General features: G+C 37.9%; 1 protein-coding gene across 3 annotated transcripts; it reads right to left on the bottom strand.

The window, feature by feature from the left end:
- Positions 1-168: 168 nt before the first annotated feature.
- Positions 169-17,367, bottom strand: Hdc (histidine decarboxylase). 3 transcript variants are annotated; one of them, XM_076322176.1, is made up of 17 exons: positions 13,031-13,229; positions 12,711-12,743; positions 10,114-10,400; positions 8,744-9,001; positions 8,338-8,481; positions 7,299-7,365; positions 6,815-6,977; positions 5,949-6,019; positions 5,828-5,847; positions 5,634-5,732; positions 4,661-4,881; positions 3,449-3,558; positions 2,706-2,714; positions 2,416-2,586; positions 1,164-1,240; positions 847-961; positions 169-704 (listed from the first exon to the last, which is right to left on the bottom strand). In XM_076322176.1, exons 2-17 carry the CDS (start codon positions 12,736-12,738, stop codon positions 361-363), a joined length of 2,184 nt encoding a protein of 727 aa, XP_076178291.1. In that variant the 5' UTR covers positions 12,739-12,743; positions 13,031-13,229; the 3' UTR covers positions 169-360. The 3 variants fall into 3 exon arrangements, with proteins under 3 accessions (XP_076178291.1, XP_076178289.1, XP_076178288.1); XM_076322174.1 differs by lacking the exons at positions 2,706-2,714; positions 13,031-13,229 and adding an exon at positions 17,213-17,367; XM_076322173.1 differs by lacking the exon at positions 2,706-2,714.
- Positions 17,368-17,998: the final 631 nt, after the last annotated feature.

Genomic DNA, 17,998 nt, shown 5'->3' with positions numbered 1-17,998 from the left:
AGCTATTGCCACGTAACGTTCATACATCGTTAGCTCTACTTGTCTCTTTTTTTAGGTGCCTAGCTAACCAGAAGAATGAATCGAATACGAAACAAACATGTTTGCTCGTTGCGTTGAACCGCAAGGTCTCCGTCGAGGTAGATGTCAATTGTTAAAGACACGAATGACGAGACGGTGGGACAGTAACTTTAGATTTTATTTATCGCAGCTGATTACTTTCTTTCCAACAAAGTTGTTAAGCGTTGCGAGATCGGCGAAGCGCCACGCTTAATCCGAACAACATATAATCCATCGAGAACACGAAGGAGTGGATTCAGTCTGGAGCTGGCGTGATTCCAATTAGCGTTCAGTCGACTAACATTATTCTTTTTTCATACAGTGGCCGCATTTTCGGCAGTAATCCGTATTCTTCTCTTTGCCCTCGGCGACCTCCTTGTTACGATCCTCCTGTTGGTCGTGCACGTTTGACAAGTCACCGGTGTAAGGACGATGAACGATCGCCCCTATTGTCTCGCTCCTTGGTAGACTCGTCTCGTTCGTGATCATGGACGTTAGCTCGTTGGAGCAATCCTGAAAACCGATCTTGACCGAGCCGTTCGCGACCTCGTGATTCGAGGGAGCCTTCGAGTTTTGCTTACGCAATAATTTGTCCACCGTCGCGACAACCGATGGCTCCTCGATCGTCGAATATTCGCCAGAATCATCTGACGACAGACAAACATCAAGGGAGATTTGAGAAATTGACTTACGATGTTTCGGTTATCGTTTATTGTAGCGTAACGCGCAGCTTGAACGACTCGATACGCGAAGGAACAAGATTACATAGCGTTAATTAATTTTGCTTGCCATTATTGGATTGATTCGCGTCGGATCCTGCTTCCCCGGTTCCCGAAGAATCCTCGTCCTCGTTCAATGGCGATTCGGATGTCATTTCTATGGCTGGACGACAGCAAGCGTATCCCTGAAGCACGAAGAACAAAGTGTTAATATTCTAATTGGATCAATATTTAGGGAATAGGAATGTTTCGAGTGACAGGGCTCGAAAGATTTTATTATAGAATTATTTTCTGCGAGTACTATACATATATTTAAATAGAAAGATTTTTCTTTTAATATTTATTCTTAATTGTAGATTGCTGGGTAGAAAGCTATACTTATTTTACCTGCACGAGATCCATACGCGAATCTAAGGAGAATTGTTTTCCTGACATGAGTATTCCTCGAATTCGACGTCGCATGGCTGTAAATACGAAGCGAGTGATACGTGAATTACTTGAATACATTACGGGTATAATTTCTTTCGCATTTTTTAAATTTCTTACTCTCATTGTATATAAAATTCATGCGAACATACTTAATGTACAGTTCTGGTAAATTAGTAACGCAGTGGAATAGTAAATTAGACGATATAAGCTGTTTTAGTCTAGAAATTAGCAAGGTCGTTACGAGAGTTGCGGAAACTCGTTTGAACGATTTCGAATAAACGCGTGTTAGGCGTGTGGTAACAAATGTTCCTGAAGAAGACCTAGAAATGGACCAATTATCGACAGGTGTAATTCGAACATCGCATGGAAGATGAAACATGGAAAATTTCCGGATAATTACTCGTTATTTTCGTTAATCAGGGCGTATTCTTCATTGGACAATTTGGTCAGTAATATTTTTCGAATAAGTATTAACTCTTGTCGTACAATGAATTCTTGAACATTCTCGTTTGATACCACGATTCTAATTTTAACTTAATTAATTCATGCTATTAATTACAGTTCTATTAATTATATTACATATATGAGTTACATATTAATTATGTTTAATTATTCTAGGTAATAGCGAAGGTAATACACCATAATTATAATTTTGAAATGGTTACTGTTCAAATGCGACCAGTACTGCATATTAAATATTCGTTAATTTCTTCTTCTATGCAACGGTTTCGTATATATTCGAATTAAAATGGAATTTATTGTAATTGAAATTGTTTCATTGAAATTGTTTCGTTTCAAGAAACTTTGTTTCACGTTAAATATACATTTTCTCGACGCCAGATGGTACTGTTGGTCATTTCTCTCGAGAAATACGTTATGACCTATTGCCGTACGACAGTATAAAAGTATGGAGTATTTCAATTTCTTATCGACGTGCTTTTACGTCGATATACAGATGTAGGGTTGAGACAGTTGAAATTGATATATGAAAATACTTTAAAATAGCGTAGAATAATATAATAGAAATTTCTAATCAATAGTTACTAATACACGACTTCCACTTGAGTATACATTCAAAGTTTTTGAATAGAAAACTATTCCGAACTCACGTTTTTAACTTTATGGTACAACGAAAGGATTATAGAAATGCAGCAGCATAATTATCTATTGTAACGATCTAGAGTTAATTTGGCATTTTTGATCTTTTTACCTGGACTATCTCTGGCTTCGAGTCGTAGTTTACCGAAAGCTTTTGTGCAGTCTTCAAACACGTCCGCCGTGTCGTATATGGCAGCGAAGCTACCGTTCACGATTTTTGGTGACATTGGTGAGTTGGCCAGCAGCAAACTCGAGCCAAAATTTTCGTTCTTCTCTCGAGTATCTGGAAATACGAGTATCGACCTTATCTTCCATTTCTAGCAGCATCGTTGTTACGGACACGTGATAATTAAACGCAATATACGTGAAATAAAACGATAAAAGATTGGAAACCCGTCTTACCTGAGCTTTCTGTGCTCCAAATATTATAGACAGTGCATTTTTACAGAACAAACAAAAAGAAACACAAAACAATGCGATTAGAAAGAAAATTGTTTATTATCGTTTGGTACAGATTGTTTAATGTAAGTCGGAAACCTGAATCAATAGGGGAACTGAAATAAAAATTTTCACAGTATTTCAAATCTTACTCATGCAATTAGAGCAAAATCCTGTAACGTGAAACTAGGTACTTGTGAACGAATTAGTCGAATATACACAATCTAGGAACTTTGATGATCAAAACCGTGTGCGTTATCGAATCTAACAACCGGTTCTGTACTATTAACACAACACGAAAGATTTCGAACACTATCATTGAAAAACTATTATCTCGACGATGTTTGAGGAACAATTATATAGAAATATATTACATTTCGAAGTTGAGAATCTAACCAAAGTATTTTAAACGTTCAACGAATAGTACTCGATATGTTATTATTTCTTCGTGAAACGAAACGTCTTTTTCTGAGGTAAAATTTTCGTTTTCATTCCCCGAGACGGATAAATATTGAAAAGAAAATGAACGAACCCTGGTTCGGTCTAAAAATCTGTAATAGAATGATACTTTTAATAAAGGAAGTAGACTCACGTCACAGATTTCTTTGAGCAGTGTGCACGCTCTGTGCACAATGTTTGTCTGTTTACTTTAAAGAATTGATCGTATCAGCTCGGGTAAATTGATCTACATTTCGGTTCTGTGTTACCTGCGAGTGGAACTCTTGCTCGTACAGGAGAAGTCGAAGTGTCACCCAGGATCTCGTTCGCTGTGTTGCGTATCTCGGCCCAGTCCCTTAAAATGTCTTCGTTAGTGGTGCTGAAAAAATAACGAGAGGAATTTCGGTGTACAATTGAATTTTCCAAAGACACAAATGAATCTTTAGTACTATCTATTTCTTACTAATTTAAATTCAATCTGTAGAAAGGCGTGCGATAGTTCTGGAATTTGTACGCTCTTTTGACTACGTTTTCAATTTTGAAAATGGTAAAATAAAAAGTGATATTATGTGATCGTTAAAAGCTATTGTATAGAGATCGTTTTCAAACGATTTATAAGAAATAAAATGTTGTACGTGTTACGGTAATGCAAAGGTTTCTGTATATGTACTTTGGAATGAAATTGTTAAAGACTTAAGTCGTTGTTGTTAACAACGGTTACGTGTATAATCGGTTCTTGTAGAACCGTTATGAGAAAGCAGGTCTTGTAAGTGGTACACACATCACTGCTTGTAATACATTCTATTGCATAGTGTAATGATCAAGAATTCAATGAAATAATTTCTGTAAAGTTCGTTGAGAAAATTTTACGAGATTTGAATATTAATCGATACATGTACGTATAAATAACCAGGAAATAATTTCTTTCAGTAATACTTGAAAAGTAAAATAAAAAATTCATGCTGTAAAGTAAGTTGAGAAAAGTCAAAATAATATTTCGAATAAATGCAGTTCAGAAAGAGATATACTTCGCGAATATTTATATAACGACGAATTAATTGGTATAAAAACTGAACATCGAGTGACTAAACCCGCAGAGCTGCTAGATGTCACAGCGAATATTATGGAGATCTTTTTTCTTGGATTCCCGATCGATCATATTACGCAATAGAGCAGAGGTTCCCAAACTTTTTCTACTTAATGTACCACCAATAAGTTTCAATTTCGGGGCACTGATATCGCTGTTAAAATAAAACGCTGTTAAAATAAATAAAGCTAAAGTACTTTAAAATACGTTAAAATAAAGCACTTGGTTTCATTGATTGAAAAATATCGCTGTTAAAATAAACGCTGTTAAAATGAATAAAGCTGAAGCACTTTGAAATAAGTTAAAATAAAGCACTTGGTGTTCATTGATTGAAAAATATCGCTGTTAAAATAAAACGTTGATTTCGGCTCGTTGTGATCGTTAATTGACTCACTTGGTCGAAGTGACGGTGAACCTAATCACGTATTTTCCGTGCAAAGCCGCCGGTACGCAGTGCACCCGACCTCTCGTGTTCATTTTCTTCAGCAAACGCTCCGTCAAGGTGTTCTCGCCACGAAGACGGAACACGACGAGACCAAGGTGTCTCGTTGCAGGTATCTCGAAGCGTGCATCGGCCAAAACTAGCGCTTCGAATTTTTGTGCCAACCTAACGCCCTGAAATTAACGTTCCAATGATACCGTTGATCGAAAAGTCAAAGCTTAAGCCGTTCTAACACCGGAATGACACGATTTGCAAACAACTGAACGATTGGCGATTGATCGTACCTTGCAACGAAGTCTCTTAACGCAACGTTATTGCGTCGTCTAGAGAATACTTATACTGGTAATAATCTGGTAAATAATGTTAAATGCTCGTGGTACTTCTTACTTTTAAGCGTAAGTTATATTTGAAAGCAAGACAACGATTTATTCATTTTTTGTTCAAGTTTAAATTCAACGCTGCATCGATTGTATCTGATATTTAATTTGATTTTCGAGCGATTTATTCAAAAACACATCCAATATTTATTCGAAACGTTGGAAAAAGTAAATTTCGAATTTCTTGTCTTTACAATTTATTAATAAATGATCAAATATTTCTATCTAGTTAAAAATTAAAAACTTCATGCACGTTTAAAAGACTTTATTTGTACTTTGTTTCTGTGGATTTTTCACGAACTTCGAACGATAGTGAACAAAGAATACATTATTCGATTAAATTCAATTTCTTCGCTACTGTAAATTCGAGTTTTAAAAACGAGTAATTTTATCGTTTTACAGTTTTCCGGCAGCAAACAATGAAATTGTAGATTTCTACTTGAACAATCTTCAATTTGTACAATTATATACCAAGAGACTTCGTTGTAAGCGTGTACGCGGCTTTGGATTCGCTTTTTAATACAAGGAAGGTATGATGTAATAGAAACCTCTCGAATATGCTTCTGAAGGCCAGTGATTCCGTAATTTCGAATGACGAACCACAGTTTCAAGGCTCTAAATCTCTTTGATAACGGGATTTGCCAGTGCTAAAATATAAAATAACGAACAATAATAACATTAGATACGTTAGAAAATTCCTCCGCTGTACGAGGAATAAAATTTCTTGAACTCGATTAGTTACCATATAATCGATAGCAAGCCCTGCAAGTAAATAAGATGCCACGTTTAATCGCATATCGCGCCCGAGTGAATTCAAAACGTTGATTCAAGTACAATTTGGTAAAGTATCGGTTCTTCGTTACCTGAATTTTCATGCTTCAGATACAACGGGTCCACGTTAAAAGTTCTGTGAAGAGCCTGGCTGCTTTTCACCCTGAAAGAGCCATAGATATTATCGATAATTAATTTCCCTACGGTTATTCGTCTCGTTCCAACGTTTCCTCCTCGAATCGAATATTTTCGTCCAATTTCATTTTATACGGTCGATTTCATCCCGAGGTATTTAAATGAATTCCTTCTAATATCGCACTTCACACGAACGATTTGTATCTTCGACGTTCGATAATAGAGCAATTTTCAACGAATGTGATCTTTGATATTTCAATTTGAAATACTTCGATATTTTAGTTCTTAATATTTTGCTCTTCAATATTTCGATCCGCAATATTCTAGTAAATAATATTTTTCCCGGTATTGTAATTTTGTAACCATACCGGATAAAATCTAATCAAAGGAGAGGTGGGTACACGATAAAAGAAGTCTTTAAAAATATCTTTACGAGTGAAAAAATTGGTTTCCCTCGCCAAACCGTTTATCGTTATCGAGCAATAACTTGGATAATATTCGTTCCTGCCGTTATCGTCTTTAAAAGACGCTCAAACATCATTTCGAAAGATTATGAATTACGTAGGGTCGTTCGAACGGCTAGACGGAAATTGCAGGAAGAATGAAAAAACCGATTCCGCGTCCGCAGTCCGACCTATAAGTCGCGAGAATAAGGGCGACAAATGATAACGTCCCGCGCTTACGAATTTATCGAGTTTGCAACGATTTGCGCATTTGCGAATTTCCTCGGTGCATTCTCTCACGGAGAACGTCTCTCGACGACGAGGTGCATAAAAATTAACGCAGCGAGACGAAATTCGGTTTTCGTCCACGCGTAACTTACCACATCGCGGTGCAATCAAAGTGCACCATCAGCCATTTGCTGGGATTAAATGCAATCGAATCGGCGTATTCTATTCCTTGAAGCCAGCCACGGAATTCGGGGCACACGAATGCGCTGCCTGCATAGGCTGCATCCACATGCAACCAGAGCCCATTTTCTACACCTATCGATAGGGAGAATTGTTTGCGGTTTAAACGGAGGATATCGAGCAAGTTTTGTGAAATATTCTTCGTAATGTACTCGATGTAAAAAATATTTATGATTTATCGATCGGTTGGTCGTTCACAGCTTGTAGTATTATAGAGGCAGTTTGAAATTGTTTGTCGTTGCAATTTTACCGACATTGAGAACAAAAATAATATATTATTATCATAGATAACGGCATACTTACATCGTTTTAATTATTTCTGTACTTAAATTTTAGTGGGCAGAGAACTGTTAAATACTACAGACAAAAATAAAGACGATGTTGAATTTTACTTACACACTTGTCCAACTTCTTTGAGATTGTCAAAAGCACACGCACCGGTTGTACCCAAAGTAGCGCATACCTTGGTAAACATACGAAACATTTTATAGTAAAGGAAACATTAGTATTCTAAACAGTGCATTGACTTGCAGTATTCCAGAAAGATGTATTCGATGCACAGAATATATCACTCTTCAATTTTTTCTGCGCAGTTATATCGTAAAACGATTAATTTTGTTTCTTTTTTCAATAGAATGTAATTCAATTATTGATACGAGAACGTAAAGTGAACTACGAATCTTCTAAGATTTTCCGATCGAGCGAGTGTATTGTCAGAATGAAAATTACTTGTTTCTAAGGGTAATCATTTCCCGTGCTGTGGATTTTCTGTCTTGTAAAATAAGGGTTATTCGCTGTCTCTTGGGACCAACTAGCGAAAAGACAATCCGCCTTGCAACGTCATGTCCGCCCTCTTTCTTACCGCGACTACTAGCAACTGTAGCAAGTTTAATTGGTAGGTCGATCTTGTTTTAATGTGATACCACTATCCGCCCGAATGACGTAAATTAGAAACAGAAGATTTACGCATTTCATTGCAAAGTACTTTTTAATTGAACGCATTAATAATTAACAGTAATCAATTCTGGTACAGTTATAATGCTTCCTTGAAGTACTTATCAGAAATAAATCATGACGATATAAATTCTTTTATAATGTCAATGTTGCGAAATACATTAATAAGTACACGATCAAAGTATCGAATATTTACATTTTTCACGCTTTAATTCGATCGAATAGGATGACTCTAGAATGTCTCTGTAGCGTTCGGTGTGGACGATAGAGGTAAAAATTTTGTCATAAACCTATTTAAAGACCATTGTTATTATCTCAAAGAATCTGTTCTCCGTTTTGTAAATACTCAACGCAAGCAAATGCACAAAATTAATATTACGTTTGTACTAATACACGAGCTTGGAGCTTCCTCTCCCGTTGTCCAGCACAATATTAAACGAAAACCAATAATAACGGATTGTTTACGAATATCGATACTCACAAAGAAGGGTAGCAGCCCCTCGGCCCTGTCGTGAGTTATCGCTTCGAGTAACGCCTCGCCCCTCATGCTGAGATCGTCGTCCGATTCGATGTACCTCATTCGCACCAAACCTATCAGACCAGCTTTTTCCACGCTGGAATGAGCCTGTGGCACACACGTACGCGTAAATTTTCACGAATCATTCACGGGTAACGAGCGTTTCAAAATACGCGTGAAGTATCACGAATCGAGGGAAAAAAACAAAGAGACGAGCGCTTGAATTATGGAAATTAATTCGTGGAAGAGTTATGGATTCGCGGTTGTTAATGTCTTCGAATTACGTGGGTTTTAGTGAAATATTTAGGAAAAATGAAAGGAGAACAGTGGCGTGTCGGGACAGAGAGAGATTCGAGACAGAAGTACGTACTTGGTCGGAACAGTACGCGATGAGACGCGAATTAATCTCGGCTGGTAAACGGTCCGGCTCGTTTTGCTGCACGTCTCTAATGGCTCTGGTCCTCGCTGCGAGTAAGCAAACGAGGGTGGCTTCCGACGCGGTTGTTTGTATCACGCCACCACCACCGGATCCACCTGGACGATGCAGGAACTCCTCCGGCAGACCGATCATTTTGCCCAGCCAGTTCATTACGATGGTCTCCAGTTCCGTGCACGCGGGACTCGATGCCTTTTGAACGTACATACATCAAATTTCAAGATTTTGTCGTGGAAACTCGAGTTTCTTAGAGTACTCGAAATGAGGACGTTTGATGCAAAGTTCGAAGGACTTTGAAAAATGTTAGTAACACGATCTTTGAGTTATTTTACGTGGTATTTTTTGTACAGATTTTTAAAGTATGTTTCCATTTATTGATATAAATTAATATCGGTAGTAAGTAGCGGTCAAGATTTTATTAAGTACTTTTTGTCAATTTTTGGATCCTCGTAGGTTACGATAACAAAGTTTTGGAAGAAAGACTTTTGTGAGAAACTTTAGTAGATTCATTTTGGTTGTTATATTCAGTCTTTACAAGGCTGTTTATATTCTACTTTTTTCCCTGTAATACGATAATTGTTCCTTCTCTATCCATGTAATACGATAATTGCACGTAGACCAGATTTCCCTTAATTCTTCAATCACGGAGACGATATCCCGTACAGACCTGTGTGTCGATCGAGAGTCTTGTGTTCAGTTTGTAAAACTTTTTGTACATTGAGACAACAAAATTTTTGGAACCGTCTTTACGTAAATGTCGTTCGAGGGACTCTCTCGAAATACAATTTACTTAACGACTTCAAAGCAGAAATATCGCACCGCGAAACAATTTGAAAATGCAAGTAAATATATCGAATTTTCAGATTAAAAAGCAAATTAAGCTTGCGGATCGACACTTAATTGATTACTCAACACTTGAATAATGAATATTTTGAAACCTGCAAATGCAACTGCAGATGCACACTTTGACGAAATGCATAGTTTCCAGGGCAGAAAAATTTCACAGGTATATATGTTTACATATACACGTGTCATTTGTTAGAACAAAATCTAAGATTCTATCTCGTAATTAAGAATTTAAGATTCTATCCCCTATGAAGAGTTAATTGTTTTTCTGTAATACTATAATTGTTCTTTCTCCTCCCTGTATTACGATAATTGTTCTATCTCTATCCATGCAATACGATAATCGTTCTTTCTCTATCCGTGTAATACGATAATCGTTCTCTTTTTCCCCCAGTGATATGATAATTGTTCACTCTGTCACCCTACAATACGCGCATTATAGCGAAAATTCTTCTTACCCAGGTAAATCCAAGACAATTGATCGCGTCGGCCAGCATATCGGCCAACAGGCTGGCAGGTGAATTCAAAGCGGGAAAGTACGCGTGCATATGCGGACTCTGCCAATGCGTCACTCCTGGCATGATGCACTTTTCGATGTCGGCGAATATGTCCTCCCAAGACTCGCCATCCACCGGTGCCGACGTAGGTAAAACGTTTCTCAGGTAACCCGGTGAAACCGCCGGGTAAACGCGTCGTGATCGAATATTCGCCAGGTAATCGGCGATGTAATCCACCATTTCTTTTCCTGGCGAGTGAAAACCGTGTCGCGAGTTACGTTCCAAGGAATGACGAACTTCTTGTAATCTAATACGCTAAACATTTATCTTCCAGTGAGTTTAAAAATTACGCCTTGTAACGCGGGATTTGACGCTTAAGATCGCACGCTTTAAAGCTCCGAACAAAGAGCACGTAATTCTTAAAGCCTTAGCTTTCCTGTAGAGGTTTCTAATTCACTCTAAGGACCTTGTTAAACCGAGATTGTTCTTTGCGAGTTCTTCCTTTTTTTTTTAAATAATAGTTCTTTTGTTTTTTTAAATAGTCTATTGGAAATTGTAGGATAAATCATTACGTTAAGATACATACGAATTTAAGGATACTATAAGGACGATATAAATACAGTTGTGGATCTGTTATTATTTGGAATCGGTGCTTTGAAAAATTGGAGAACAGTATGTTTGGGTAAAGTATTAATCGTAAATGACTCTATCGTTTCCCCTCTCAAATTTGGATTCAATTTTCAAACATATTCGCTGAACATCGATCTTGTACCTTGTTTTCACACGATGCAATACTCTTCTGCTTTATTCGGTTTTCCTTTAATAAGATAAATCGATGAGTAAATAAAAATAAAAAAAAATAGAATAGGAACATTCCTGTACACAGATCCAAGTTTCGTATTTTTAAATAGACACTGATTTCAGAAATAGGACGACCACCATTTGTCGAACTCCTTTTTCAATAAAGCTTGGCACGATCTTTTGGAAATTGTCACAAGCATGTAGTGTTCGGTGAACCGTAAAATCGTTTCATTTCGTACCGAAGAATACATGTCCACAAAGAGACGTAAATAAATACTCGGCGAGAGAGTAGAATTTCTTAAAGAAACCGAGCACGGGGGGTGATTTATATTTCAAATCAACGGAAACGAAAGCTCGATGTCGGCGTTCCCCGAACGAGAACAATTATTTAACTTCGATGGAAAACCTTAAACCGATTATCTCCGGTGCTCCGTGTTGTGGGGATTCGGCCTTAAGTATACCGGGAAAACACTTCCGCCGATGTTGTCGTGGTCTCGGGCAACGTTTTTGTCTCTCCTCTAATTCGTTCGTTGATGCAACATCGCGTGCAACAATGGTGCAATGGAATTCGATTCGCGTTGTTTGAACGTTTCCTTCGGTCACGGGTCGAGCACGATTTCCGTCGCGAGTACACGATTTTTCGAACGTTGATCGATTTCTCGCTATCGAAATGGAATGGATTCCTCGTTGATAGTTTCGGAGGATTTACTTTCGTGTTTTCCGAATCGTAATACCACCGTTTCGAACGAAAACGTTTGTTAATTTTATCGATCTTCGAAACACAGGGCGAAGAAAACGATCGATTTTCCCGAACGAAATTGGATTCGAGGAAAAGGAAAGTCCCGCTGGAATCGTTCGTCTAGGATTCAGAGATTTAGGTTGTGAAGGCGGAATCTAGCGTGAACCGTATTGGAAACAGTATCGAATCCATAAAGTTCCCATAGAGTTACTCCCGTTCGGTGATCCCCCTTTATTGGCACCATTTTAACGCCTAGGAACGTATCTGATGGCGCATTGTAAGCCCCTTCTTTTATGCATGCGTATTCGCTCTTCGTGTACAAGATTACAAGGTTTACAACAGTTTGCACGAGTGATATCCGGGGTAACGAAAGATACTGCGTTACGATAATAATTCACTTATCTTTTTTCTTTACAAGTGATCGACGAGCTTCGAAGAATATCCGAAACAGAATGTATTCTCGATCGTTCGAGGATTTATTTCTCGTCGAAACGACAGAGAATTTTCCTCTTCACTTTAAACTACTTATTTGTTTATTTACGATACTTGGACTCTTCTCGTGGGGAAATAAGGAAGAAACGCAACGTAGGAAACGAATAATGTAATACGAAAAATATATTGAAAACATTGTAATCGATATCGAAGGTAAACAAAATCATCAATCAGTACAGTGGCTCTCTGATTCGCAAATTTGCATATTCTAGCTACTGGAGTGTTACAAATTCAGCGAGTAGATTAACGAAACTTTACCATCGTCAATGTTTATCATTTCCGCGTACAATATTGTACGCGTCCCAAACATGACGATATTTACAAATTACTCGCGCTTTATTGCTCCGAAGTTTGGAACATTTACAAATTAACTCACTCCGTTGCGCAAATAGTATCTCGTTACCAACGTACGAATTTACGCTACCGTGTATTTTTATCGCGCTTGTAAACTCCTCTAAGCACTATACATAGAAACTACGTTTGAAAAATTGGTCTGCATGCTGAGAATAAATGATCTTTTACTCACCATGCTTGCGATACTCCTCTAGATTCATATTATCTGTAACGAAAGCAGTAGATGCACTATAGTATGAACGTTTCGTAAATGTTTACACGATTTCGCGTATAAGCACTGTCAAATATCTTAAACGATATCCATGGTACCGAACGAGGGAAAATAATAGAACGGAAGTCACTCTCCTTAGCTTCTTTATCGAAACTCGGCGCGTGGACGCTATATCGATCACGCGGACGATTGATAGCCGCGAAAATGATCCCGATCATCGATTCGTCGATGGTCACGGCGAACGTTTCCCGTCAAGAGTCGAAGAACGTGTTCTCGCTCACCGTTGAATCTCACAATAACCAAATCTCGAAATTTCGATGGCACCGTATCAGGCGCATGTGGTGACGTTTAATTTGTTTCGTTGCCGTAAGTTGTTGCTCGCGGAAGAGTGTTGCTCAGGAATCGCAGACGCGTCTCGCGGAAGCTTAGACTCGCAACGACGGGGAGGATTTCACCGAGCGTAAAGACTGGATACGCTTAGTCGCCCTATGCGTGTTGACCTAGCACCAAACTTTCACGCCGCGATAGGTACTCGCGAATGATTTTCTACGGATTCATCATCGATCGCTCGTCACATGGGCCCGAGAGCTTATTAGGCTAGTGTCACAAGGCTCCACGCGGCCTAGAACTAGATCGTACGCTTTCCCCCGATTCGAATACGCGATTTGACCTTTCCCTGTGTATTCCGAAGTTCGCGAAGTTCGTACCCGCGAAACGACTCCAAAGGAGTACTACCAGATACGAAATTGCAAATTCGAGGAATTTGGCGCGGAATTGTATTTGACACTTGGGTCTTTTTCTCGATCGTTTAGTACGGTTTTAGGATCGAACACTTCGAAACGATGGTTCTAATGCATTTCTTCAAAATGCATACTGTTCGAAGTATAGAATTGGTAATGAATGACGAACGATGTTAAATTTTTGATCGTATTCGTTTTCACTCGTTAAACAGGATAAGGTTCGATTCGTGGATTATTAAAGCGAATAGATAAATCGTTAGTGGGAACGAGTAATGTTTTCAGTTGTTTTTGGTATTATTTGTTAGATACTTGGAACGAAATGTGCGAAGAGTAATGAAAGACAGGAGATCGTCGAACAGAAATTAATAATAATTTTAAATATCAGTGGTAACGTCTTTGTTTGTAGAATACTAGTAATTTTTATACGGACGAACGTTTAAAATTATTTCAAGTGTTTGATCATTTTTATTTAGTATCTTTCTTGCTCGAATAAATTATTCTTGGTATATTTTCCTTTAGGTTTTTCGTCAGTAATATTATACTCATGTATTTTTGGAAAAAAAAGAGTCGAGAACGTTTCACCGTAATAAATGATTCGAATCGACTAACCATTTATTCGTATTTGTAATAAAGCATAACTTACGCTCCGAAAGAAATTCAAGATTTATTCTTTGAGCGGCCTGTTCAGAAATACTAAAATATTACGTGAAAGAGGAACAAATGAGATCTAAGAAAATTTGAAAATACTTTCTTTCTTGTCAAAATTCTTTCTTACAAATATTTATTCACGATTTTTCGTATCTACGTTCCAATATTTAAAATAACTCAAAAACTGGACGTACACGCGTCTCTGAAGAGACTGAAAAACGCTATTAATTATACTCTTCAAGATTTTGTAAGGGTTGAATAGAAATTTCAGCTTCGTAACTTTGATTCGAGTAAAGATATTTTAATAAACGAAACGGGAGAATAAAATCCTTGGAACGAATCTTTTGTTATCAGTATATACTGTTCTATATAATGTACATCGTTCGCAATACATTTCCCCTAACAATGGACAAATTTCTTCGAGGTATTGTGTTCACGAATGATTTCACACTTTGTCTCCGCAACTGGGTCCTGACAGTCCTTTATATTTCTTCGTTCGAATCAAACAGGTGCTCGCGAAGGTATTCGATCAATTTGGGGAAGGAAGCGATGCGCACGGTGTCAAATCCAAATCAATGGATTAAGACGAGACGTTCGAAATTTAATTACTTTCAAGTGTCACGGGACACGATATTATTCGTCACGTCGCAGCGATACTTTCTTTCTCAGCTTTCGAACTATTAATCGTTTTGAAACAAAATGAAAAGAACCGTCCGGTTCTGTTTCTAGAGAGAAAGTGTGGAGTCGTTTCGAGACGACTCGAAGAATCTTTCTATCGTCGGTTGAAGTGTACGACGAGTAACGATGATAACATGGAGTTGTAAATACATGGAACAAAGGAGCTCGTTTCGAAGATTATTTTCCTCTTTCATTTGTCAGAATATGCCGACTTAAATTAAAGTTATGAAACTGGAGACGTTACTTTTCATTCGGCGCTTGTAATACCAGACATTTCCTGCTCCTTCCATTTGCAGGTGATAATTTTGCACGAATACTGAATAGGGTTAGTAATTTATGATAATTGTGTGCATAAGTCGGGGTAAAAATGTGGAGAAACATTCATTCCAGGAAATATATTCTCACGTTACCACAGTGTTTCTATATGAAGTTATTTAAAAAGTACAATAGCTTTTTTGTAGAAATGTTGATCTTGAGAAAAGATCGAGTAGAAGTAACAAATACGCGTGACGAAATGAAGACATTTGCGTTGAAACAATCATATATCTAAAAGGTATAGTAAAATAGGATTTCGAAGTACTCTTTTCTTTGCAAAAAATTTTGAATGAGAATTAGAGATGGTTAGATCTTAAGTTTTGTTACCTGGACGTAAGTTAAGGGGACAAGAGAACACAGGAAACAGAGGTGGCTTCTTCCCAGATATTACTTAATCCTGTTTTAGGAAACACAGAATCTCACTCGCGAGTATCGTAGAAATCCAAAGCAGTTTGTGTCTTCTGCGAAATGGGACTGGCCGAGCCAACGTTTAACTTGAATTTACAAATTGAATTACGCGGGAGAACGGTTTGGTATTATTTATGCGTTAGGATATACGGACTGTTGTAAATTTCTCCAAACGGATTTCCAAGAGCTGCGTAACGGGTGCAAAATATTTCTTAAAAATTATTACAAGAAAACGAGTAATCAACCGATCGATATCTTGCGCGCTTTAAACGTCAGAAATGCTGTTAATATTTAAAGTGATCTTTTCCCTAAGCGTTTGTTTCGTCCAATATCTATCAAAATATTAAATATACTATTTCTCCGTCATTTTTCAAAATATTAAATATACTATTTCTCCGTCAGTTTTCAAAATATTAAATATACTATTTCTCCGTCAGTTTTCAAAATATTAAATATACTATTTCTCCGTTAGTAATTTCTCTCAATAACGTCACATTAATTTCTCCGAGTAATTATCATAATAATCCGTTTGTTTGAACAAAAATTCAAAAGACAGACGCGTCCTCGCTCGCCTAATTCGCGTGGTATAGTCGCACGTTCATCACCACGGATGTCTTAGGTTTATGAAAGGGATCTACGACAGGGAACGATCGAGACGTTATCAGCCGCCGATTACACACGAGAAAATAAAAGATCCGGGAGGCCCATACGGGCGTAAAATGGAAAATCGAACATCCACAGTCGCGAGGATCTCGAGCTTAAGCCAGAATGACGCTCGACGATATTAAAAGCTCGTCCTTCCACCGTTTCCGTTTCCGACTTTTGTAATTTCCCGTAGCTTTCAGTATTCGTGCGCGATTCGAAGGATTTATCAGCGATGCCTGCTGCTTAGGTGTGACACCAGTCGCTGGTACCCGATACCGATTCGCGGTCTCACCGGAAAATAAAACGATCCGATAACCAGAATTCCCCTCGCGCGTCCTGATCCTGACGATAGTTGAATTGTACGACGAGAAGCGTTTCATCGTCGATTCCGCGGATTAAATGCATCGAATTAACGCCGAACGATTTTCGTTTCTGCTTTAACACCGAGTCTTAGGATCTTGAGTTCGAATATCGAACGCGAACGAAAAATAAGCGGTCGATGCGATTCTTTTAATTTCATCGCGCACAGATTGATATCGAGAGAGACTTTTAACGTTTACATTGTTATTAAAAGATACGCAGATTGATATCAAGTACGTAGATTGATATTAAGAGATTCTATGAAATGTACTCCTTCGGATATAATATTCACGGTAACTTCGATTCTCGCGATATCCACGATTAAAACATTGCTGAAATTTACGAAAGTATCTCTGATTTGACTCGAGTCGTTCAGGATTAGAATTTTTCACGAAACAGTTACGTTGTTTCTCGTTTAATTCGTCAATGAAAACCTTCAGAATCCTCCGATACGAATATTTTAGAATTTTCCGTAAGAAAAGCTCGCGGTGTGATTTAACTTTTGCTCGAATTTGTGAAATTCGAAAGAAATGAACCAAATATTCGCGTTAGAAGTAACATTGTCGCACAGAGTGGTTGGGAATTTATCCCCGAGCGGTGTAAAATTTTCTTTTAGGGAGCAACGCACGGTATCGAAGTGGTGAATTGTTAAATAATGTTCTCAAAAACCTGGTCTTTTCGGTGTCTTGAAGTCCCACGGTGATCCGGAGCAACGAGATTCGGCGCGATTTCGAGTAAGCCGAGTGAGAAATTCGTCGAAACGTTACGAACACTTCTTCGATGGCTCCAAAGACGAATTTCGATACTGGAAAAACAGATATCTCCACGGTTGAGGGGAATCGGAGGAATGCAAGTCGTTCAACAAGTGGCCGCTTTTATACAGAGACGCGCTAAGTACAAGCTGCTTTGGCGCAAGCGTGGCCGACCAAGATAGAGCGAGGAACAATTTCAATGACTAAGCTTCGCGATCTTAAGGGACTACCGATGAACGATCTCGCGTTTCCAGCTGCAATCTCGATTAATTTTCTTGAATGCTCGTTATACATCCGTTGAAAATCCCTTGCTTCGTAACAAACATTTTTTTGCGGTTTCTTGAATCCGTTGGTAGTCGCGAGGCATAAAATTGTTTTCTCAATTGTTTAACGTAAGTTACAATAGTTTCTTTCGAGTTGAGGAAAACTTGAAAGTATTGTTAGAAAGTGGGAAGAATTGTAATATAAATGGATCTTGTAACAAGAACAAGAATTGTTTTTCTTATGAAGAATAAGTATGGTATTTATGCATTTGGATTATGGTACGGACGAATTTCTTTAGGTAAAAGTGAAAGGAAAAATAACATTTTCGATTATCAGGTGTTGAATTTTCTTTCGATAGTTAGAATTTTATGTTACTGGTTTTTGAATATGTAATTTTGTTTTAAGTAATTTTCTCAAGTGTAGAAAACTGTGGTGTAAC

This window comes from Ptiloglossa arizonensis, chromosome 10, assembly GCF_051014685.1.
Source record: "Ptiloglossa arizonensis isolate GNS036 chromosome 10, iyPtiAriz1_principal, whole genome shotgun sequence".
NCBI classification, from domain to species: Eukaryota; Metazoa; Arthropoda; class Insecta; order Hymenoptera; family Colletidae; genus Ptiloglossa; species Ptiloglossa arizonensis.
This window is presented reverse-complemented; position numbering and strand designations above follow the sequence as displayed.

Coding starts and splice junctions, on each gene's coding strand:
- Hdc (XM_076322176.1), bottom strand. CDS start 12,738: ATGAATCTAGAGGAGTATCGCAAGCATG. Junction 1,241..2,415: donor CGAAGCCAGAGATAGTCCAG/GTAAAAAGATCA, acceptor TCGTATTTACAG/CCATGCGACGTCGAATTCGA. Junction 962..1,163: donor CGCGTATGGATCTCGTGCAG/GTAAAATAAGTA, acceptor TTCGTGCTTCAG/GGATACGCTTGCTGTCGTCC.